Here is a 25,825-nt window from a genome sequence, read left to right on the forward strand (position 1 = left end):
GGTTCTGAATGGCGATCTGTAGGGTTGGTGGATACAAGGGTGATTTGGCTGGGTCTGAGACAAAGTGGGCAGCACTGCAGGTTACATGAATATGCACAATGGTGTGGCGGGCAGATAAGTTCACAAAGAGACATGAAGAGTAGATTGATGCTCTATAGTATCACTTGTTACAGGAGCATGTAAATGACTATTGCCGAATACATATAAAAAGCGAACACATCTGAGTGTTTTTCACTGTGTACTGCCAAATTTGTATTTAGCTGTTCCCAACTGCTTCATTGTGCCCTACACCTAGTCCTGCCAAAACTGTTTTTAGCTTTGCTGAGTGGCTGTGCAGTGTCTTCATTACCTATGTGTGCTACCCTCTGTCTCCTTCCCGTGACCCCCACCCCACCCCCTTCTTCGTGTGCATCAGTGCTTCAGACTCGTATGTGCCCCCTCCACCCCCACTGCAGCCTATCATGGCAATATCTATCTCTCCTATCTTCTCTAACTGCTTCACTATATCCTATCCCTTTCCTATCACTAAATCTAGCCGGAAGAAACTAAAGAAGAACATCTTGGGCTCCAACCCAGGCCTTCCTATTGCAGACACCTATGTCACGGCTTCTGCCAGAGAGACTCTCACTGACATCCCCTTCTTCGTTAATGCACCTGAACTATGGACTTGTTACATGGTCGGTTTTCTCCTATCAACTCTTCTCCCATTAATGGTGACATTCGTTGGGAGGTTCGCCTTGACCTCTTCGCCATTTACAAAGTCATCTTTAATGTCCATTTCAATGAAACCATCATGGTTCAGGGTCCTCAACCCAACCTTCTTCTCTTTGACAGGCTTCTCTCTCACCTCTCTAACCTCACCTCTCCCTTTGGCCAGGCTCCCTTGCCCTTTGTGCCTTCCTCCTGCGCACAAGCCCCCTTGCCCACTGTGCCTTCCTCCCCCTCCGGCCAGGCTCTCTTGCCCTGCCGTACGGCCCTGGCCCCCTTGTTGGCCTTGGCTCTTTCGCCATTCTCCACTTTAGCTTTGGCCCTCTCACCACCATCGCATGGGGCCACTGTCCCCTGTGCCCCCCCGAGGAAGACCCTCAAAGATGGCAAGCTGCTCCACATTGCCATGCTCATTCACTCGCTCTGCTATCAAACACTCATCTGGCATCTGCAACCTCCTCAAACCCATGGATCTTGATGTGCTCGCCATCACAAAGACTTGGTTCAAGGGGAGCTCTGTCACAAGCTTTGACACGCTCCTCCTTGAAGGCTACAAAATACTCTCTGTGCCTATGCCAAGGAAGAAAGGTGCGGAAGTGGGGAATATCTTCCCAGAATGGATACCTATGTATATCATCCCTACCCGGACCTACTCCTCCTTCGAGTGCCCAGCTTGCAGACTCTCACCTAAATCTTCTCTCACTATGGACACCTTCTATTGACCACCAGGACAGTCCGCTCTCTTCCTCTCAGAATGGGCTGACCTGGCCTCCTCTCTACTCGCCTCCTCCTCTCAATTCTCTCTGCCTATCTATCCTACCCATTGGCTACACGCACACCGCGGGCCACACCTTGGATGTTCTCATCTCTACTGATATTCCCTTCTCTATCCCTCTCACTACCTCTCTCTCCTGGACCGACCCTCTCCTCTCCTCTTGCAGCAACACGCCTGGCTCTGCCACTCTGCTTCAAAGTCTCCAGACCCATGAAAAAAGTGACAGTGGCTGCCTTTGCCTCCACCGACTCTCCTCTTCCCATTCCTAGGGCTGACTCCCATCCTGATACAGCCCTTGCCAACCTCAACCTTTCTATCTCCAAAACAATTGACACTCTTGCTCCTGCCATGAGGGTCCGACTGAAGCCTTCCAAAAAGTGCAACTCTTGGTAGGACTCCGATCTGGCTGCCCTTAAACGCAAATGTAGGGCAGCTGAGCGGAAATGGAACTCATCGGGCGGACCATTTGACAAACTGGCCTGCAGGCTTCTTCAAAGGCAACATCGACTTTCATCCGCTCCAAGAAAAGAGTCTTTATCCAAGCCTGCATCTCTGAGGCATCAAATAACACAGCCGAACTTTTCAAAGTCTGTAAGGAACTGGCCAATCCTGCAGCAGCTTTTTCTTCTGTCACACCCACCCAGGACCTTTGCTCGGCCCAGGCCGCACACTTCATCACAAAAACCCAAGACATCCTTTCCTCCCTCTCTTCCACTCCACAGCAAACACCATCACCAGAGCCTCACTTGGCCCCCTCCTCTTACCCTCTCTCCTCTCTCTCATAGAAGAGAGAGGAGAGAGGGTAAGAGGAGGGGGCCAAGAGGGGGCCGATCATACCCAGAAAACACGGTATTCCCTCGAGCCAATACACCTACACCCCTCACCAATGCTAAATCATCCTTCCCCTTCTCTTGAAGGGGCCAATATGTGCTATTGTCAAGTTAGCCAACCCAAGATACTTGACCAGAGTAAAACCTCAGAGAATACCAACTATGATCTATATGCCTCGATTTGGAGTACTGCAAAGAAATGATGATGATGATCAGGAGTCCAAGGATTCATAGACCGGACTTGTCTGGTGACCTCAACAGGTGTGATAGCCTGTTGAGGTCACCAGACAAGTCCGGTCTATGAAGGCTTCATCCAAACAGGTTGACCCCTGCCCCTCTAAAACCATCAAGGACAATATTGACTCCCTCGCCCCAGCCTTGGCTGATCTCTGCAATCTTTCCTTCTCCACTGGAGTTTTCCCAACTGCCCTTAAGCACTCCCTTGTGTACCCTCTGCTCAAGAAACCCTCTGCAGACCTCTCCATTCTGGCAAACTACCGCCCTATCTCCATCACTCCATTCTTGGGCAAACTCCTGGAGAAGTTGGCCATCACTCAGCTAACCCTCCACACTGAATCTACTGGATGCTTCCATGACCATCAGTCTGGCTTTAGAGCATCCAGAGGCACAGAAACTTGTCTTCTGAACATCCATGAAGACCTGCTCTCAAATCTTGACACCAACCCTCCCTCTGTCCTCATTCTTTTTGACCTCCCCTCTGACTTTGATACGGTTAACCACAACATCCTGATTGCACGTCTCCGGAACTCCCTAGGAATCACAGGTCAGGCTCTGGCATGGTTAATCTCCTTTCTCTCCGACCACCCATCACAGGGGGAACAGCCTTTCACTCGACTATTGCTCTCTGTACCTGTGGCGTTCCCCAAGGATCTAACCTCTCCCCCTGCTTCTCCAATGTCTATATGGCTGCCTTGGCACATGTGATTTCCACTTTCCCCTCTAACTTCCATTGCTACGTGGATGACATGCAACTATCTTTCAGGCTACCCTCAGCTGCTGTTATGCTCACCTGGTCTCTGCGGAGGTGTTGGGGCACGTTTGCAGCCCTCCCAGGAATTAGATCTCCCCCTTCAGGTATCCCCCCTGCGGATAAGCAGTGGGCGGCGACAATTGGTGGCACTGCTCCTGCTTCGGATATGAGAAAACGTGAGTGCGCTGATTGGTGACCGTTGTACCTCTCCAACCCTTCTACCCAAGGTGTGCTTTCTGTGGGCACGTACCAGCCCATAAGGCTCATCTGGTAAGTATGAATGATGATCTCTCCGTCCTGCTACTTCTGGCAGGGGCGCTTGTTGATGGGATCTAGTTCCTTCAATGATCCCTGGTAAGTAATTGTCCAGTCCAGCTGCGACTATGATTCTCTGGGTTGTTGGTAAATGTCTATCAATGTCTCTTGCCTTTTCCCCTTTCTGTTTCCTCTCAATGTCTCTTGCCTTTTCTCCTTTCTGTTTTATATCTTGAAGTTTTGCTCTCGATGCCGTTGTTAATTCCTGAATAACGTTTTCTCTTCTGTTTTCTTCCCAATAGCTGGAAGTGCGGCCCAAGCAGCTCTGGAGGCGCGGAACGCGGCCGGGAGAAAGATGACTGAAACCGCAATGTCTGACAACAGATGAATGATGGTTTAAGGGAAAGCGCGAGGTTTGGTGTTAGCGCAACCTTAAACGTAATGTCTGTTTAATGTAGACCCTTCCCTTTCGTTTTTATTTGCAGGTGCTGTAGTTGCGGGTGAAGCGCGTCGTGCTGCAGTGTCCAGATGAAGATTTCAGCGTCACAGATGATTTGGAAGTGAGCCGCGTTGTGAAGAGGAAGATGTCTGCGCTCCGGAAGATTTGGAGGTGAGACGCGGTGCCAAGATGAAGATGCCTGCGCTCCGGAAGACGTGCACAGGTGAGAGCAAGAGGTGGTAAGTATGGGGGCTGGAGACAAGATTTCCAAGGTAAGTTGAATCCCAGGCAGCAGTGAGCGTTACGCTGCATGGAAGTGCAGAATAACGTGAAGCGTCTGCCTCAGGGATCAGAGCAGCTTTTATAGCTGTGATCGTGGGCACGCCCACTTGGCTTGGCTTGCCTGCCACACCCTGCCACTCCTAGTGAGTCAGCATGTGCCAGGCAATCCAAATGCAGTAGCCCCACCCAAGAATACACGTGGGGCTGCTTTAAAGATGAAAGTTCCATGCGAAATACACTATGCACCCGAAATGAAAGTGTCATGTCCATAATAAAAGCATTTCTTAACCAAATGAATGTCTTGTTTATTGTTCTTTATGAGCCTGGCACCAAAGGCGCCAGGACTGGGTCCATCCGGGCCCCCTGTGTGTGTGACCCTGTAAGGCCTGCGTCCTTGGCCTGATGACCATGACAGCCGCCTCCTCCTCCTCACTCATATGCGACAGTCTGTCCGCTATTCAGTCATGGTGTGCTGCAAACGACCTATGCCTCAACGCCAGTAAGATTGAGATTGTTCGCATTGGGACCCCTGCTTCTGCTTTTCCACTTTCACTCTGGCCGGCCCCCCTTAGCACTGTGCACGCACCCACCTGCGAGGCAAAAATCCTCGGGTTATCTTCGAATACACTCTCTCCTTCTCCTCTCACATCTCTGACATCTCAAAAAAGTCGAACTATCAGCTCCACCTCCTAAGAGGCACTCTACCTTTTCTCACTTTCCCCCAGCGGCTCACTGTCTCTAGAGCCTTGGTTCTCTCTAAGCTGGACTATTGCAACAGCCTCTTCCTCAACCTCATTTCTTTGGCCCTGCGCCCTCTGCAACTCATCCAGAACAGAACTGCTAGACTTTTCCTTGGCCTCAAGCCCAGGGACTGCATCCCTCTGGTGCTGAAATCCCTTCACAGGCTCCCCGTGGCTGCAAGGATCAAGTTCAAGACCCTTTGCATTGTCCTCAAGGCTTTCTTGGGCCTGGGACCTACCTACTTGCAACGCTGCCTAGCTAAATACTGTCCCTCATGAGCCCTCCGCTCATCTACCTCCAACCTTCTGTGAGTAAGCCGGTTCCCTAAGCAGAGATTTGGAGGGAGATCTTTATCATCAGCAGGTGCCTCCCTCTGGAATAGCCTCCCTACCGCCCTCCGTCTTGAGCCTGACCTTCTTAAATTCCGGAAACTCCTCAAGACCTTCCTCTTCTCCTCTTCCTTCCCTCTCCCTCTAGACCCTGCTAAAACCTAGCTTTCTGCTCTCCCCGTCTCTCCCTCCTCTTCCTTTCAGCTTGCTAAATTGGCCGCCTGGTGTACCTCTGAGTCTCACAGGTCCCGGGCACCCCCGCCAGTCCTCTCTCACACTTGCGTCAGGGCCCAACACCCACCCACCTTCAGGGCACTTACAAATAACCTGAGAGAGTGGCTCTCTCTGCACTTACCCCAGTCTCCATCGACTGGGTGCACTTGGACCTCCCCCTCCCTGTTACCCTCTATGCACTTGCACGAACCAAATGCACATGCCTGAAGATCATCTGTCTATTCTCCTGTCTTCTCCCCTTAATTGCACTTGTAAAACTGCAGAACTGGCGTCAGGCCTATTTGCTGTGTCTCAACCGTTAAATGTATTTTACGCACTTACTCTGTCTGTGCAGACTATTATCGTGTCAGAATTTCACGGACTCTAAGCGACTTTTCTTTTTCCCCTTGTTCCCACCCTCCTTGAGCACTCTGAAACACTTTCCTGTGTATAGGCGCTACATAAATATACAATACAGGACAATACATCATAATTGTGGCATGTTATATTATGGTAGGATCCACTAGATCAAGTACCAGCTTCATTCCTTATCAGTTTGCAACAGATGGCAATTCTGTTTCCCAAGCTTGGTACTACACTGACCACAACTCTACATGCTGGGTTGGCAGGAACACAGCGCAACATGTGACTTTTACCTGTTTGGGAATATCCAGATAAAATTGAGCTTCTAACACAGTGCTCGAGTAGCACATAAAGAGTTTGGGAGAAACCACATTTAACTTATTAGGTTTATGGCTCCATTATACTGATCACTATCCAATGTCCCATCTGACCTTGACATGTTCTCATAGTGCTGTAGGCTTGTCTAGGTGAGAGTTCAAGTATGATTTATTTATTTATTTATTATTTTTGTTTTACGCCCAGACCCGGAGGTATCACGGCGTAGTTACAGACAGTGGTTGAATACCTCTTTATGATAAAACATAGGCATGAAAACAGTGGTATAAGTAATTGTAGAGTATATACAAGTGGATTGCATGTCTTATGTTGGTCTAGTCAATGCAGGTGGGGGTCTAGGCTGGCCTAGTATTGGTTGAATAACCACGTTTTCAGTGATTTTTTTTAATTTTGGAAAGGAAGATTCAGACTTGATGTTAGTGGGTAGTGAGTTCCAGTGTCTGAGCGCAAGGACTTTGAAGCTGCTGCCTCCCGCTTTCTCTCTTTTGTACCGTGGGATATCTCGGTAAGTGTTATTGTTGGATCTGAGGAGTCTGGTCTGGGCTTTCTTATTGACTGTGTTGATGAGGTATTTGGGCGCTTTGTTGGCAATGCATTTATGCGTAATGCTTAGAGTTTTGAATAGTATCCTAGCTTGTATGGGGAGCCAGTGATTATCTCTCCCGATATTGGAAATGTGTTCAGATTTTTGTATGCTTAGGGCGGCTCAGAGGGCTTTGTTCTGCAAAGCTGAAGTTTGGCTATGTTAGTTTTGGAAGTGCCAAGGAACAAGATGTTACAGTAGTCGAGCTTAGATAGTATAAGTGCTCTGGCTAATGTAACACAGTTGTTAAATTGTTGAGGATTACCATCTACACAGGCTGCGCTTGATAACCATACAGAAACCACTGGATGTGGTAAGTTTACACAAAAAAAAGGATGGGGAAGTGGTCACAAATATGTTCAGCTGGTTTTTAATTCAGAGGAAAAATTGTACATTTACAGGAAAAGTGACACAAATCCAATGTGTTTGTTCGATCAAAACTTAAACACAGTAAACACCTGTGTATACACCGTTGAGTTTAAACAATTGTAAGAGAAAGGGTTTATACTTGTAGATGGTAATCCTCAACAATTTGATTTACTTTAAGGTGATAGTGGTAGATCACCTTACCACCTACACGACAGCAGCTCAACCATTACTTAACTTCCTTTTGAATAATTCCAGTTGTGCGCATTCCTGTTTAGGGCCCTACTCCCACAACCTCTCTTCTTCACTAACACAGTTGTTAGGTGAGAGAAATAGGGAGATGAGTTTGGATGTATAGGTGGTGGAGGAAGATAGTGTGTTTACTTGTTTTGACATTGTTACGGAGTCGTCTAGGTAGACACCCAGTGTCATGACTTGTTTGAGAACCGGGATCGGGGTGCCATCAATGCTGAATGATTTGTAGCTAGGTTGGAGTGAGTCAAATTTAGAGGGTGAACCTAATATGAGTAGCTCCGTTTTGTCATCATTGAGGCAAAGGTTATTATTCGCCATCCAGTTTTGTATGAGTGAATAGATTTGATTGATGAGAAGTGAGTCTTGCTCGTGATTACCTGTTAGTGGAATAAGGATCTGGGTGTCATCTGCGAAGTTGGTGTAGATGACACCCATGGAGTCCAGAGCTGCAAAAAGCAACTTTGTATAGGCATCGTACAGAGTGGGGATAGGCATGAGCCTTGCGGGACGCCTAGAGGAACTGGTATGGGGTTGTCTGATTCTTTGCCAATGGTTACTCTTGAAGTCCTGTCTGCTAAGAATGATTTGATCCATTCAGTGGCGTCCATAGACATATTAAAGTTATTGGCTAGGGTGTTGCAGAGTTTATCATGGTCAACCAAATCGAAAGCCGCCGAGAGGTCCAGCAACATTAGTAGGCAGAGTTTGCCTGCTTCTCTGGTGTCATCCATTTGGATTTTCAGATCGAGAAGGGCTGTCTCGGTGCTGTGGTTGAGGCAGAATCCTGACTGTCGGCCCCCCAGTAGCTGGTGTTGTTCTAGGTGGTTTTGCATTTGGGTGTATGCTATTTTATCTATTATTTTCAGGAGGAACGGTACCGTTGTGATAGGTCAGTAATTTGTGGGGATTGATGGATCTAGGGTTGTTTTTTTAAGAGTGGAGTTACCCAAGCTTTTTTGATGCTGGTAGGGACTGTATTGGTCTGAAAGGAGGCGTTAACAAATTCAGTGATAATGGGTGTTAGGGTTGGGGCAAAGAGCTTGACTAGGTGTGAAGGGAATTGGTCTTCTTTGCAGTTGGAAGCTCTAGGGTTTGCAATGGTATCTAGTACATCTTTATCTGTTCCTAACCTGAAGTGGAAGGGAGTGCAAGATGCAGTGTTGGACGGGTTGACGTTGATGGAAGCTGTTGTTTTTCCTGCTACGAGTGTCATTTTGCTTTCTATTTTTTTGTAGTAGTACTAGGATTTTAGATGATAGGGCGCTTTGTATGGTGGTACACCATTCTTTGCTGGCCGTGGTGGGTGCACTAGTTGGGCATCGATATTCTAGCTCTATAAGGATAGAGAACAATTCTTTACTGTCTGAGGAGGCATTGGTGATATGTTGGTTAAAGGCATTGGCTTTTTGGGTGATTATAGCTGATTTGTATTTTCTATTGGCTTCATGAAAGTCTTTCGCTGATTCGGGGGTGTCATTTTTCCTATGGAGGTGTTCTAGCGATCTTTTCAATGAACCAGAAGCAGGATCGTTTATCTGGCCTTCGGGTTTTGGTGACGATTGGAGCAAGTAGGCCAATAGTGTGGGTGAGGCTCTGTTGGTAACGCTCTGCTAAGTAGGCAGGGTTATTATTATTTGGCGCCACATTGGCTAGGGCTTCAATCAAGACCGGGGACAGGTTATCTGCTGTGAGTTTTTTTATGTTTCTGGTTTCAAAGATGTCATGTTTTTCGGAGATGGTGTGGCCTGAGTTATTGTAGTTCAGTGTAAAATTGATGATTTAGTGGTCTGACCACTTAACAGGGAGGATGGAATCGATGGTGACCTGAGAGTTAAGAGTGAGGAGCCAATCCAGTGTTCTACCTTTGGAGTGGGTGGGTTCATGGATCAACTGCACAAAGTGCATGTCTACCATAGCCGAGTGGAAGGCTAAAGCTTCAGGATCTGAAGGATCATTGAAGCCTAAGTTCATATCGCCAAGAATGATGCATTTAGTGTTGGGTTTGATAAGGGGAGTTAGTAATAGAGGGATGTCCAAGTTGGGGTGAGTGTTTTTGTTTGGTGCCCTATACATTACTAGAAAGTTGGTGGTAGTTTTAGGGCTGGATGTGAATTTAACTAGTATAAGTTCTTGTTGGTGGTAGAGATGGGAGTGGTGGTTTGGTGGGGGGTTTTAGTTCTGTATCTGAGGCTATTGAATCTGTTATAACCCAGAATGGGTGTAGTTTTGGTGATTGTCTCGTATGAGTGGTGGTGTTGGCAGAGTTCTGACCAAGGCTCTGGATATTTGGGTTTACTTTATTTGTGCTATAGGAGTATGGCTTGTTTGAGTCTGCAGTTTGCGAGGGGAATGGAGGCAGTGAGGGTAGGAATGGGTGGGATGGGGTATAGGGTGGTCGCGCTGACATCCCAATTTAGCTAATCCTTCATTTATGCTGATGAAGTGTCCCCCTGTGCATGGAATAGAGTGGTGTATTATACAAAAAGGGAACAGGATGATGGTCAGGGAGACCAACATTATGTTGAAAAACAAATGTCTACAGCAGGTTTAGGTGCTGTTTATGAGACAGACTGTATTGGTAAAGGTTACTAAATTCAGTTTTCGTGTGAGCCGTAGGCTGGTTTAGTGGTTGGTGTGGTTAGCACAAAATAGCCGGATGGGCTAAATCAAGAGGCAATATAGTGGGTCGGCAGAGAGCAAGAAAATAATGAAACTTATGTACCAAGTACTAGTCCATTATTGTGCTAATCAATTACAATACAGTGGGATCTAGGTGGGAGTGGGCTGTTTCATTGGACACGCTATGCAATAGACGATAGCTAGAGGTGGGCTATATCATTAGTAGAAGTAGTGGGCACACAATGATTATTAAGGTAATGCAGTAGTCAATCTAGTACAATAGAGATTGGGTGAGAGTAGGCTGGTGAGTACAACAATGGCGCAGACCTGGCTGGGCAGCTAAAAACAGTGAAGTCCAGGACAACAATGGCACAGACCTGGCTGGGCAGCTAAATGCAGTGAGGTCAAGAACAACAATGGTGCAGACCTGGCCTGGCAACTAAATACAGTGAGGTCAAGAACAACAATGGCGCAGACCTGGCTGGGCAGCTAAATACAGTGAGGTCAAGAACAACAATGGCGCAGACCTGGCTAGGCAGCTAAATACAGTATGGTAAGTACAACAATGGTGCAGACCTGGCTGGGCAGCTAAATACAGTGAGGTCAAGAACAACAATGGCGCAGACCTGGCTGGGCAGCTAAATACAGTGAGGTCAAAAGCAACATTGGTGCAGACCTGGCAGGGCAATCATGCCAGAATTAGCGGTGGGTATGCAGGCAGCAGGACGACACATGGATTTATGAAATCACACACAAGGTGGATTGGGGTCAGCGTGAAGTATACATCAGTTTAACACCTGATGCCATGTAGAAATGGAGCAAGGTGTGTATGGGATGGTATAATTATGACAATGTTATATGGGGGAGTCACATGGGAGAACTTGAAGGTTAGTCAGATAGTTTGTTAATCAGCGCTCGTTTTATTGCAGGGCTGAGGTGTAGAACCTGTACTGCAGGTCTCCGCGGATGGCCAGATGAGTTACTTGAATGATTATATACTGGCTTTCTTTGTAGGTGGAGGCAGAGGTGGTAGTGTACAGAGAAAATACAGTGCTGATTAGGCGGAGTACTCATGTGGCTCATGCAGGGTTAAGTGGATAGTGTGGCTGGCCGACAGCTCGAACGGCCGCGGACATACACAGACAAGCCCTTAGGATGCGGCCCTTTGGAGGGTTGGCCGGCTTACGCCTTATGGGATTGGGCAATGAACACTGCTGGCCCACCAATCACAGTGCGGTTGGCGCGGGGCTTGGAGCACAGCTCTGAACGGTCAGGTGAATCAGGCGGCCATCTTTGTGTTGGCGCCGATTTCAAATTTCGATATGGCGAAGTTGCAGGCAGAAAGGAGAAACGGCATCGCAGATGCGAGGCAGCTGAAACTGCTGCTGGATTACCTCTGATTATGAGGATCCTTTAAGAGAAGACAAGGTATCAGGCGTCGAGTGGCTCATGGCTGATAACTCACTGATTATGGGTGAAGGCATGGGGTGTAATCTATGTAAAAGCAACCAGCAAATGTTTGATAATATTTGTTTTCCAGGTGGTTGTTATATATTGGTTATTTTCTTATTAAGCTTTACCTTTCCACTTTAATTCCAAAAAATAACAAGAGATAAAGTCCTTTGGAATGATGATTTAACATAATTTATTAAATGAATGTAAAAATATCCACTAAATTACTTTTTACATTGAATGTATTTAAATGGTCTATAGTTTAGAAGAGCTGTTTGATTTTTACAAATGTTATGTTCATAGCTGCAATGCTGACACTAACACGCTCATCACAAATCTTCACATGTTAAATTTACATATTCAAGGAAATAGGGGCGAAGAAAATCATTGCGTGTCTGAGATAAGGTGGCACAAATTACTAACAGATGTTTTAGAGTTTCTGGTTTATCCCACTTTTGACAGAATCAACATAATTGATTTTCTCTGGTAACAGCCTTCCGACAGTACAACACCTCTCTTGTGAGCCAAAGGTTCAAACGAAAACATGAAAAATAAATTACTATAGACTCGGCAAGGGAATCTAGGGTTCAGGTTCTGAAAGGTTTTTGATCCTATAGTTGAAGTTAGCAAAGTGCTGATGAAGCATGCACTTTTGTCGGGCAAGTATCCAATCGTAGCGCCATAGTTTGATTTTGGCAGAAACAGGGTTCATCGTCAATAGCTGTATTGAAATGTCTGCAGCCTCCAAAATTTCAAAATTTCAATCAGATGTTACTTCCATGGTTGCACAAAATGATCCTCTGCAGTTGCTAGGTTGAACAACAGAGAATTCGGATCATCAGCCAACAGACATTTTCTTAATAGAATACACAGCTTCCACACGTAGGAAGTTCCAAGAGAAACAACCCCAGTTCATGTCTAACAATACACATGGGTTGACTTGGTGGCAAGCAAAGTACCTACTTCAAAAAGAGGCCTTCTAGATGTAACCAGAAGGCCTACTTTTTCCACAGCCTTGTTTTGGTGCCATAAACCAAAATTGGGACAACCTTCTGTTTGTAACACATTATCAAAGGGGGAAAAAGTTAATTTTCCGTACTTACAATGGATTATGTCGGCCCGGGTGACAGATGTTTGTATCTTCTTCCTTAGTTCCAAACGGTAAGGCAAGTCAGAAGGGTGAATGTTGGTGTAAGACCAAGATATCGATATTCAGTTACCACTTCTAGACTGGAGCCATATAATAGCCATTTATACGAGCAATGTCTAATATGATGGGGAGTCGCACAGATCATAACCTTGGTTTTAGTCAAATTGATTGTGAGCTGATTGATTTCAGTATATCCTTGAAGTGCTTGTAGCAGTTTTTGTAATCCATTTGGAGTTTTGGAAAGAAGCACTAAATCATCTGGGTAAAGTAGCCATGGAATGGCACAATTGCCAATTTTGGGAGGATCAGAAACTACCTTAGTTAGATGGCGATTCAAATCAGAGATGAAGAAGTTAAAAAGCACTGAGGCTAGGATGCAGCCTTGCTTCAGGCCTCTGTGTGTTGGAATAGGTGCTGATAATTTCCCATCTAGGGTTACACGGATTTGAACAGAGATGTTGGAATGGACTGAGAAACTAGGGTGTAGACATGAGTGGGGCAGGTAGCTTTGGCCAATTTGTCCATTAGCAATTTGCGAGACACAGAATCAAAGGCGCTCTTAAAATCCACAAAAGTACATTGTTTGATTTCATTTGTTTCCCCTACGTTTTCATGGCAGATATGGTCTCTCAAATTGATAGCTGTGCCTAACCCTGCTACAAAGCCTGTTTGAAATTTGTCGTGTAGATGTTGTTCAGTCATCCAACAATTGAAATCTCGTAGAATCAGGCAAGCAAAGAATTTCCCCGGAGCATCCAAGAGAGCAATGGGTCGGTAGCTCTCAGGGAGCTCACGATTGCTTCTTGAAAATTGGGACTATAATAGATTTCTGCCAAGATGATGGAATCGATGACATTTAACAACATTAAGATAAATATTCTGTAATTTAGCAGCCCAGAATTCAGGATGGGTCTTTAGCATAACATTGTTGAGTCCATCAGATCCAGGAGCTGGGGAAGAGCTTAGTTTGGTAATAAAAAATAAAATGCCACTTCTTTCAAATTGAAAGTTAGTGTCCGTGGACATGTAATTCGAGACTAGAGCACATTGAGATGTGGGTCCTCGAGCAAAAAGAGTCCGGAAGTACTGAATCCAGTTTTGTTCTTGCACTGTATTCATTTGTAAAGAAGTATGAGGATCATGGCACACCTGATTTAACAGATTTCAAATGGAGGCGGTATTTTTGGAGGCTATGGTGTTCAGCATATGCTCAGCATCTTTCTGGATGATCATAGCTTTACACGACTTAGGCCAATTCCTATACTGAGTCTTGAGGTGTTTTGTTCCAGTGATTCTAAGTTCAAGGGGCAAACCTTTCAAATTTCTAAGTCTGCTACTATCACAAAGGTCAGCAATGTCCTCTTCTTCAAAGGAAGTCTCAAACCCCTCCCCCTCCTCCTCACCTCTGTCTTTTCTCCTGATCTTCTTTTCTTCCTGGTTTCCTGGTTTCTCCTTTTTTTTGTGAAGATAGGGACGGCCGCGAAAGGACGCCACCGCGATACCGTATAGGTAAGGCGGTGAAAGATCCTCCGCGACCGTCGTATGAGGGGAAAAAGCCAAAGGCACAAAAAACCCCTTACGGGAGAGTTCAGGTGGTGGTCCGTAAACAGACGGAGTATACTTGAAGGATCGAAGTCACCAAAACGGAAGGCAGAGGCAGTCCAATAAAACAGGCAGGGTCGGAACACAGGATGATCCAAAGTTCACTACAACGGGAGGCAGGGGCAGTCCAATAGCAGGCAAGGTTGGTACACGGGAAGGCAAGATTGAACAGCAGCGGGAGGCAGAAGTAGTCCAATAGCAGGCTAGGTCGGTACACGGGAAGGCAAAATGTTAAGCAGCGGGAGGCAGAGGCAGTACAATAAGTAGGAGTGAAAATTAGAAAGGAGGGGACAAGAAGAGAGAGAATGGGTTAGGTAAAAGAGGGCAGAACGGGAAGAAGGAAAAGCGAAGGAGAGAAAGAAACAGCAGGAGTGAGCGGAGGATACACAGAAGGCTTCCTAGCAACGCAACGACAAGCGAAAAACCAGGGAGCGTTGCAACGCGTACGCGACCCGGAAGCTGAAGGCTAAAAGCTCCCGGTCGCGTACGCGATCGGAGAAAGACTAGACCTGCAGGCACGTAGAGGGAGGGGAACGTGGCGGCAGACTCTACGACAGACTACGTCGATATCGATCCCAGACTCGCCATCTGCCCCACGATGTGACAGTATGCCCCCTCCGAAAACATCCTCCCCCCGGTTTCCCCGGATGGAAACGGTGGAACTGGCGTAACAATCGAGTGGCGTGAATGTGGGATTTGGGCTCCCAAGTGTTTTCTGAACAGGGAAATCCTTTCCATCTTACCAAATATTCGAGGCTACCCCTATGATACCGTGAATCGCATATCTGAGCGACTTCATACTCTTCTGGAGTAGGATCAGTGGGAAGAAGATTGGATTGAGACTTACGGGACCAGGTATCTTCTACAAATGGTTTCAATTGGGAAGCATGAAATACTGGATGCACCCTTTGTAGACTAACAGGAAGTTGGAGACGAAATGTCACAGGATTTATCTTGTGCGTAATCTTGTAAGGACCTAAGAACTTAGGAGAGAGTTTAGAGGGATGAACCCACCGGGGTAGATATTTGGTAGAGAGCATGACTTGGGATCCTACTTCCCACCCTGGAACCTGTCTACGATGTTTGTTAGCCTGGATCTCATAACGATCTTGTGCCTCCTGAAGGCTCAACTTAGCCTCTTCATGTACCTTCTGTATGTGAGAAAGAGAAGAATCCACCGAAGGTGTGTGTGAGGGGGTTAAAGAGATGGGTGGAATGGAATGGGGATGATAGCCATAGGTGCAAAAGAAAGGACTTATACCAAGTGCAGAATGAACGGAATTGTTATATGAGAACTCTGCCAAGGGTAAAAGAGGAACCCAATTATCCTGTTGTCGGTTGATGAAACACCTTAGATACTGTTCGAGGGTTCCGTTAAGTCGTTCCGTTTGACCATTGGTCTGAGGGTGAAAACCCGAAGATAAGGCTCTCTCTATGCCCAATTTTTCACAAAAGGTCTTCCAGAAGCGTGAGGTATATTGACTCCCCCGATCCGAAATGATCTTAGCGGGTATTCCGTGAAGACGAAATACATCTTTTAGAAAAACCTCTGCCATTTCTGCAGCGGAGGGAATGCCAAGTAGGGGGGAAAAATGGGCCAGTTTGGAAAAAGAGTCCACCACCACCATGATACAAGTGCAACCCTGAGACCGGGGTAACTCTACGATGAAATCCGTGGAGATGGTGTACCAAGGTCCTGCAGGAACGGCATCGGACTTCAATAATCCTATTGGTCTTTGATGAGATACTTTGTTGCGAAGACAAATAAGACAGGACCGTACGTACTTCTTAGCGTCCTCCTTTAAATTTGGCCAATAAAAGTGCCTTAGAAGATATTCCTGGGTACCTCTGATGCCTCTATGTCCTGCAATCTTAGAATCGTGACACCATAACAGTGCCTTCTTCCTCTGTTCAAATGTGGGTAGATACAATCTATCTTTTACTAGATAGAACCCATCCTTGATGTTATACTTGGTATCTATGGGGTGGAGATCCCCTTCGAATTTTTCTTTAGAAGTATCTCTGACTTGCTTAAGGAATGTAGACAGTTCTCCGATTTGTTTGGTTTTCGGAAACATCAAATCTCGGTTGCCCTCTGTCTCTGTAAGGTAATCACTGCGACGAGAAAGTGCGTCCGCCACCAGGTTCTGTTCTCCAGGAATGTATGTGATGTTGAAGTCGAACTGGGCAAAAAAGTGTGCCCATCTTGCTTGTCGGGTGTTATAACACTCAAACTGTTTCAACACTTGTAGATTCTTGTGGTCAGTCCTGATGGTAAATGGATAAATGCCTCCTTGTAACAGATGTCTCCATTCGACACACGCTAGTTTCATGGCAAGTAGTTCTCGTTCGATGACCGAGTAATTCTTTTGACTAGAGTTGAGTGTTTTTGAAAAATAAGAGACAGGATATTCGAGATTGTCATGAGCTTGAAGTAGAACTGCCCCAACCGCCATCGCCGACGCATCAGTCTCCAGTATAAAGGGGAGATCCTGATTCGGTTGTCGTAGAATGGGAGCAGAGCAAAAGTCTTCTTTGAGAAGATGAAAACTCTCCTCGGCTGCATCAGACCAAGTAAACGGCATAGAAGACTTCTTAAGTAAAGATGTAATGGGTAACACTCTTTGGGAGAAGTTTGGAATGAACTTCCGATAGAAGTTAGCCAATCCTAGGAACTTCTGTACCTCCTTTACTGATCTTGGCGAAGGCCAATTTAGAATAGATGTGACCTTCTGTGGATCCATCGAGATACCCTTACTAGAAAGGATAAATCCCAAATAGGAGATAGAGGATGCAGCAAAAACACATTTGTTCAGTTTGACGGAAAGATGATTATCTTTGAGACGTTGAAAGACTTCTCTAACATGTTCCTTGTGGTCTTCTGGTGTTCGAGAAAACACTAAAATGTCATCCAGATAAACGATGGTAGTATGGCATAGGAGATCTGAAAACAGGCGATCCATGAAGCGTTGAAATATGGAAGGAGCATTGACTAAGCCAAAGGGCATTACCTGATATTCGAATAGACCGTATGGAGTCCGAAAGGCAGTCTTCCACTCATCTCCTGCTTGGACTCGAAGTAAGTGATATGCGTTTCTTAGGTCAAGTTTTGTAAAGATGGTGGACCCATGTACAGCTTGGATTATCTCTGTTATAAGTGGCATGGGATACCGGTCTTTGATGGTTACTTTATTTAAACCCCGGTAATCAATGCAGGGACGTAGCTCTTGTGACCCTTTCTTTGGTATGAAGAATAGCGAGGCCCCTGCCGGAGACTTTGAAGGTCTGATGAGTTCATTGGCTAGATTCTTGTCCAGGTATTCTCTGAGATAGCGTCTTTCTTCCAGAGAAAGGGGGAACATCCGACAGAAAGGGACCAGAGCCCCTGGCATGAGATCTATCCCACAATCTTCAGGACGGTGAGGAGGTAAATCCAGAGGTATCTTTTCTGTGACTACCTCGGTGTATTCCTGAAGATCAGTGGGCAAACAATGAACAGATCTGGTCTCACAACAACTTGATGTCTTGACAACTTCATAACTAGGTTCAGGCAGGCACTCAGACTTGCAGGTAGCGGAGTGAAAGCTAAGAAGGTTCTTTGTCCAATCTATTTTGGGGTTGTGTTTTCGTAGCCAGCCAATCCCAAGGATGATGGGGAAGTGAGCCGCACGGATAAGGTCAAATGATATCTTTTCAGTATGTTGTTGGACTGACATCACTAGTACTTCCGTGGTGTGTGTTATCAAGCCAGAGCTTAAAGGTTCGCCGTCGACCCCCTCCACCTTCTGATCCTCCTTCTTGGCAATACGAGGCACACACTTCTGAGTGGCCCAGTAGGTATCCATGAAATTGCCAGCGGCGCCACAATCCAATAGAGCCTGAGCCTGAATCTCCGAGTCACCCAGTAATAGAGTTACTGATAAAATCATAAGGCGAGCATCTTCTGGGATCGCAGGGGTAGAGACTGAAAGAGTAACATATGGACTATTCGAAGCCCCTCGGAAGTTAGTCCTGACACTCACCGAGGGCGACCGTTTCCCGACCGTCTTGGAGGGACATCTGGGCAGTCCCTAAGGAGATGAGTCGAAGCCCCACAATACATGCACAGGTTTCCTTCTCTGCGCCTCTTACGCTCCTCAGAAGTAAGTGGAGCACGAGTAGTCCCTATCTGCATTGGTTCTTCTCGAGTGGATCTTGAAGAGGATGTAGGGACGGGAGGAAGGGGAACCAAAGGAAGAGACGCATAGGGTTTGGATTTCCTTTTCTCCGCGCGTCGTTCAGCCAAACGGAAATCAATACGAAGTGTAGCAGTCACGAGTTCATCAAACGTTGTTGGACGAGCGATACGGGCCAGTTCATCCTTGAGATCCTCTCTCAACCCCCGTCGAAAGATGGCATACTGCGCTTGTTCCTGCCATCCTGCTTCTGAAGCAACTTGTTTGAAGTTCGTGATGTAAGTAAGCAATTCTGACTCGCCCTGGCGTATATCCAGCAGATCTTCAGACGCCAAATAAGTACTCTCGGTTCGTAAGAAGGTTTGTTGTAACAAAGTCCTGAAGGCGTTATAATCTTGCAGCACTGGATCTGTTCGGTTCACTAGGGGGGTGGCCCAAGCAAGGGCATTGCCAGTCATATGAGTAATCATAAAGCCAATTTTGGCATGATCGGAGTCAAAAGTATGTGTACGAAAAGAGAAGTGAAGATTACACGCATCCAAAAATTCCTTGACCCTTTTGGGGTTCCCATCGAATTTGCCGGAGACTAAAGGAAGAGGAGGTAGATCTGTTGAAAGGCGTTCTCTTTCTGTCACTCGCTGTAGCAATGTTGCGTTTGCACTTTTTAAATTCTGAACCTCCAGGTTCAGGTTCTGTACAGCGGCTACTAATTCTTGAATCTGTTGGGGAGTTGCCATCTTGGTATTGTGGCGTTGCAAACTATCACAAAGGTCAGCAATGTCCTCTTCTTCAAAGGAAGTCTCAAACCCCTCCCCCTCCTCCTCACCTCTGTCTTTTCTCCTGATCTTCTTTTCTTCCTGGTTTCCTGGTTTCTCCTTTTTTTTGTGAAGATAGGGACGGCCGCGAAAGGACGCCACCGCGATACCGTATAGGTAAGGCGGTGAAAGATCCTCCGCGACCGTCGTATGAGGGGAAAAAGCCAAAGGCACAAAAAACCCCTTACGGGAGAGTTCAGGTGGTGGTCCGTAAACAGACGGAGTATACTTGAAGGATCGAAGTCACCAAAACGGAAGGCAGAGGCAGTCCAATAAAACAGGCAGGGTCGGAACACAGGATGATCCAAAGTTCACTACAACGGGAGGCAGGGGCAGTCCAATAGCAGGCAAGGTTGGTACACGGGAAGGCAAGATTGAACAGCAGCGGGAGGCAGAAGTAGTCCAATAGCAGGCTAGGTCGGTACACGGGAAGGCAAAATGTTAAGCAGCGGGAGGCAGAGGCAGTACAATAAGTAGGAGTGAAAATTAGAAAGGAGGGGACAAGAAGAGAGAGAATGGGTTAGGTAAAAGAGGGCAGAACGGGAAGAAGGAAAAGCGAAGGAGAGAAAGAAACAGCAGGAGTGAGCGGAGGATACACAGAAGGCTTCCTAGCAACGCAACGACAAGCGAAAAACCAGGGAGCGTTGCAACGCGTACGCGACCCGGAAGCTGAAGGCTAAAAGCTCCCGGTCGCGTACGCGATCGGAGAAAGACTAGACCTGCAGGCACGTAGAGGGAGGGGAACGTGGCGGCAGACTCTACGACAGACTACGTCGATATCGATCCCAGACTCGCCATCTGCCCCACGATGTGACAGCTACGTAAATCAGTTTTCTTACTGCACATGTCCTGATCATAAAGTTGTTTGTGCCTCTAAATTGGTTTAGCTGATGTAGATGATACAAATAATTCCAAGGTTCCTACATACACGCCATCTGAATTGGCCAAATTAGAAGTAAACAAATGTTCAGGATTTTGTAGTAGTGAGTGGAGATGAATTTATGATGAAGGTGTCCATCTAAATCTGTTCTTACCCTCAGAGACAGTGAGGGCTGATTTATAGTATTGTGGTGCGGATGAAGGGCACATTGACCAGGTCAAGGATAAAAGCTCATGGTTGCTATGTTTTTGCGGCACTACTTTGAAATGTTCTACAATTGCGAACAAGTTCCTGGTAGTAAAGATATAATCAATGATTGACGATTGGTGGTCTCTCCTCCACGCGGTAAATCGTGAGGAGATGTAGAGGATATGGAGTGAAGGAGGGTGAAGACGACCGAGAAAGGAGAAAACGAGAACTCTGACAAGCGGCAGAGAGGGAAGTTAGAAATGAAGAGCAGGTAAAGGCTGCTATGACAGAAGCTAGAACGAAAAAGGAGGAGGAAGAGAACAGACAGAGAGAAGTGTACGAGTGCCAGCAGGGAAAGAGCACTGGGGGAGGGAAGCCCAGTTGGAAAGGTGAAAGGGGAACGAGAGAGAAAGGGGGAAAAGGATGAGAAAGGACAGGTTGGTGTGAAAAAAGGGAGTGAGCGGGGCAAAAGAAGAAAGTGACAAAAAGGGGTGTAACCAGTTTCAAGAGGGAATGTACTACAGCCTGAGAATACTCTGAACAATCCTGAAGGGCGGCAGGAACACAAAGAAGTAAAAAGGGGTGGAATGAGGATGAGAGAACAAATGAAAGGACAAGGGGACAGGGAAAGCACCAAAGAGGATGACAGATGGATGAAAAGAAACAAAACGGACCCCAAAGACAGAAATCGGGGAGGGAAGAAATAACAGAGGAGAAGGACATTTCAACAAGCTTGGGTGGCAGGGAGAACACCTGGAGGGAGATCTGTGACTTCAAACCAAAGGCAAAGAAAGGATAAGAGGATTGGCATAGCCGTCAAACTGAAAGGATACAATTCTGGTGTCAGCAGAGGAAGATCCCTAAGGGGGTGAGACTACCTGGCGCCAGAATATAAAGAAGTGCCTAGGAGTCAGCAAACAGAAGGTTTCACCCAGTAACTTGTTTAAGAGACCAAAAACATGTTCTGGTCCATAAAGCTCTGGAGACTGTAAATAAATGGGGGCACCATGTGCCGGGACAGCCAGGAGGGCAAGTGCAGCTGGTTCCCAAGAAGCTCTGAAGTCTATCAACAAAAGGAGCTCTGTGCAAACCAGGAGGATCTTAAGGGCCAACGCCAAAACGCCCACCCAACAGCAGCGCAAAAAAGAGACTAAAACAAGAATTATTTAGGAGCACTACCAAATCCGATAGACTGACTGACTTTGGAGCTACAATGGGTGCGAAAGCACTGACCTAGGAAGGGACTTGGGACAACTGATTGTGGTGCAAGTTTTGTAAAAATAACTATGAAGTAAGAGTAAGTGAAAGTCTTAACTAAATACAATAAATAATGCAAAGTAAAAAGATAAAATGCTATACTCTCTGCAGCAGTTAGATGATCTCTCTACCGCGGTAATGCGTCAGCACTTTTACTCACCTGTGGGTTTTTTTTTTGTGGCATCATCCGTGTCTGGGCTTATCTCTGAATCCTGTGAAACCAGGACATCCTTCCCTTCCATTGCATTCATCCGGAGTAAAGTTCCATGAATTTTATAACCTGCTTGTCAGAAAAAGATGCATTAGTCATCTCATCACTGAGAATCTTAACAACAGAATTCACAATTTACACATTACCCCAAAGAAATAGCTGTAATGTTGTCAGGAAAATACTTTGAACATAAACATTATTGGAAGCGTAACCTAGCCTGCAGTGTCATGATTATTCTTGATGAATTCAAAGAATCGCAACATTACACATGTGGCAACATAAAAACATACCTTGTGAAATACTGGAGGGTAGAGATGAACACGATGGAGTTTCAAAACTCTTTTCAAGCAACTTACAAGGTAAGCATATGGAGCAGCCGTGTCCTCTCTTTTAAACGATCTTCATTCCGTCCGAATCACCCGCCGGCCATGAAGCTGGCCAAGACGTTTTCCATTCCTGAATACAGAATGGGGGAGTGAAAACCAAGGACGGGATGAGGACCACGCCAGCACATCGAACCGCGTTGGGCACCTGCGTGTACTTATGAGACTGTACTGCACAGTGGTTTTCACGTTAGAGGGCTAGCGAGATCCGGTTAGAGGCGACCAGGAGGAGCAAGAACATCATCAGAGGCCTTCTTGCCCCATGAAGCGGACATAGGCAGACAGAAGGCAGGGGTTAGCATGTGTCCTGTCCAACACCTGGAGAGGAAATTAGGCCGACCTTGTGGAGCAGAATCAAGGGGGCAGTGGGGGGGGGGGGGTCTCTCACTGCGAGTCCCTGAGATCTGATCACAGGTACACTGGGTAATTGCAGTAGCGTGGACTGGACTCTCTCATGGCAGAGCTACAACAAATGAACGAAGAGGATCACAGGAATGAGCACCACTGAGCCACCCTTCAGAGAAACGAAAGCAATGTCGAACACGCATTAGCAAAGCCAATAGTTTTGTCTTTTACTGTTGCTTTTTGCACTTTGCATTTATAGCCCTCAGGGTGCAAGGAGGGGAGGGCAAAGTTTCAAGGGAGGGTGGGAGACAGGGTGCAGGTGTGCAGGAGAAAGAGGAGGGGGCTAGAGAAAGGGAGGAAACCATTGAAAGACAGTGCCATCGATGACCAAGAGGAAATATGAGAGAAGAAGTGTGGGAGTGGGAGGGTAAGAAAAAAAGCGATGGTGTGAGAGGAAGGATGAGAGAAAAAAAAGTATGAGCCGTGAGCAAAGTTGAGAGATGGAGAAGATGGTTTGAGGGTGCAAAGGGGGATATCGTCAAAGGTGCCAGGGTGAGGAGGTTAAGGATGCAAGGAAGGATGTGAAGTCTAAGGGAGCAACAGTGCAAGTAAAGAGCGTAGAGAGAGAGAGTGACAGCACATGGAAAGTGATAGCGCATAGAGCAGGAGTCTCACTGCATGGAGAGGTGGTGACAGCACACACATATTTGGTGCACTGAATGGTTCGTGAGACTATACATCTGCCTGTCAAATTCAACAATATGGGACTAAAGGAGGCCAAATGCAACAATAATGCAATTCTACCGGATGCCATTGGGGACCACTAACAGAGGAGCCTGAGCGTACACCATTTGGTCACTAAAATTATTAAATCTGTGGTTAGAGCGTCTTTTTTTATATAGTTTTAATGTAATCACTTATAAGGACTATGTGCAGTTAAATCAGAGCGAGAATATATATTTTGCCCAGGATCACAAACAGGAAAGCAGGGATTTTAACCCACTCTGCAATTCAAGCACTTGAACATGTACATTCCAAGCTTTATTCGATTACCAGCGGCCCCCTGAGCAAGGTAAGGAGTCTCCTGACCCTCACCTACAAAATGCCCATTTTGTTTAAAATATGGCGCTTACAAGCACCATTGCACACTCGCCATGTGTTTTCTCCCCCTGTGCCCACCCGCTTCCTGGTTCGCCTTCTGCCCGCCTCCCGAGTGGCCCAATTTTGAAAAAAAACAAAAAAACAAACTGAGGCCGCAGCAAGGCTCGGCACTAGGTGCTCTCCGCCATTACCAGCCGTCCCCAGAGCAAGGTAAGGAGTCTCCTGACCCTCACCTACAAAATGCCCATTTTGTTTGAAATATGGCGCTTACAAGCACCATTGCGCACTCGGCGCGTGTCTTCCCCCCCTGTGCCCGCCCGCTTCCTGGTTCACCTTCTACCCTGCACCGAACCTGCCCACTGAGTCCGGATTGGTCCACATACCACATATCAAGGACATCTCAGGGCAGCCCTCTGCCCGGCAGCCCCTGCGGCGAAGAACCCCGAGGAAAAGAGCGGCTCCAACATTGGCGGCTCCAAGACATGTCTGCAGGTGTCCAAAGGGGAAGCCAGTGAAGCCAACAGACACCAACAAAAACTGTGAGTGTGGCATGGGTGGGGAGTAGAGCAATTACTCTACTCCAGAAAACCCCTGCCAATCTATCTTACTTCCCAATAACATAGACTGCCATAGACTCACACCAGGTACACTCAGAAAGATTTGTAACCACCAGACTGAACTTACTCATGACAGGATCGTAGAAGTTGCCTTACATTGCATAGTAACATAGTTGTCAAGACCAACACGCGCCACATTTAGATAGAATTGCGAATATTGGCCTGCGTTGCATCTAGATAGGACTCTGAATGTTAGCATGTCCACACTTAGACAGAATTGCGAGCCGCACGCACTTCACAACACTGCAACAACACATAAGCCGGAGCAACAGCACACGCGGACTGACACCGATCCAATACCCGCACCAAAGCTCAGTATCTGGTGTATACCGAGCTGAAGCTGCCAACAGAACACCACTCCTCTCACTATCCTACTCCCTCTTCACCTTACTAACCCTTCCCACCTTATCATTTGCAGATCCGCCAGAGCGCCTGGGGACCAATTCCGTTGGTGACGGTGCGCGGTACAAATACCTTCAACATTTAACAAATGTTAAGGTGCTGGATTTCAAGGTCTACAATAATACTGTAGAGATTGCTTGAAAAAACACACTAATTGCAGCAACCTGACCACACATATATATATATCTTTGACGAAACATGTTAAACTAAAAAAATGTGCAGCTTTATTTCTTACCTCATGAAAGGAAAACTATAAATCCCGGGCTGGAAAATAATAAAAACCTAAAACATCATCTATTTAACACCACTTTACTTTCGCCACTTTCCGACACAAACTGAGAGTAGTGTAATAAACTAGTTTTAGAGATTCGTAACAAACGTACAGCTCGTTCTTATGTATGATGCTAAGCATATTTGACCATGGATATAAAGTAAAACCTTTTTTGCTTGTCAAGCTAGTAGAGATCATTGGTATAAACACATCTTTAAAAGGGGGCTTTATTCTGTTACTCACTGACTGACTTTGAAGCAGGCACAGATTGCAAGATAACTGCTGGTGTTTCCTGGTCTCTCAGTTGGAAATATCATGTATAAGAAAGGCTATGCTGCTGATAACAAAAACGATGCATTTGCAAGGCCGTTAAGGCGCTGGTTGCAGAGCCACAACACTGTCAGGGTAATTCATAGAAATTCGCACAAAAATGGCGCACGCGGCTGGCGCACAGTGTCCCCGTGCGATACACTGCGCCAGCCGCGTGCGACAAAATCCTTTTCATCGCACAGCGTATTCATGGATTTTACCCTCCGAAACCAGCCGTGGCGCAGAGTGGGGCAGCGACCCTGCAGCAGCGCCAGTTACGCCCCCAAGAACGCCCTCGCGCAAGGAAAAGCCTTCAAAATCCCCAAATCATCGCAAAGGGCTGCGCTAACCCTGGACCAATTCACAGGGCTGGCAAACAGCAAACGCCAAGCGGGGAACGTGTATTTCAGTAGTTCGCGGGAAATTCCACATGCGATTGTCCTGTGTACGTGTACATCAGGGGTGCGTGGGAACACACGCAATAACAGCATGGTACGTGTATTCCAGGGGTGCGTGGGAAGTATCACACGCAAAAGCAGCAGGGTACGTGTATTTCAGGGGTGCGCGGGAAGTATCACACG

The 25,825-nt window shown here is 46.6% G+C and overlaps 1 protein-coding gene across 3 annotated transcripts in view; it reads right to left on the reverse strand.

Moving 5' to 3' along the window:
* LOC138449172 (zinc finger protein 398-like) overlaps positions 1 to 25,825 on the reverse strand; it is a 509,505-nt gene that overhangs the window by 280,959 nt on the left and 202,721 nt on the right. For all 3 annotated transcript variants that reach the window (XM_069604750.1, XM_069604749.1, XM_069604748.1), the window contains exon 3: positions 21,766 to 21,885. In XM_069604750.1, coding sequence (XP_069460851.1) covers positions 21,766 to 21,885 — 120 coding nt within the window. The remainder of the gene's footprint in view (positions 1 to 21,765; positions 21,886 to 25,825) is intronic.

Source organism: Ambystoma mexicanum, chromosome 1p, assembly GCF_040938575.1.
Source record: "Ambystoma mexicanum isolate Mex_15411 chromosome 1p, UKY_AmexF1_1, whole genome shotgun sequence".
Lineage (NCBI taxonomy): Eukaryota > Metazoa > Chordata > Amphibia > Caudata > Ambystomatidae > Ambystoma > Ambystoma mexicanum.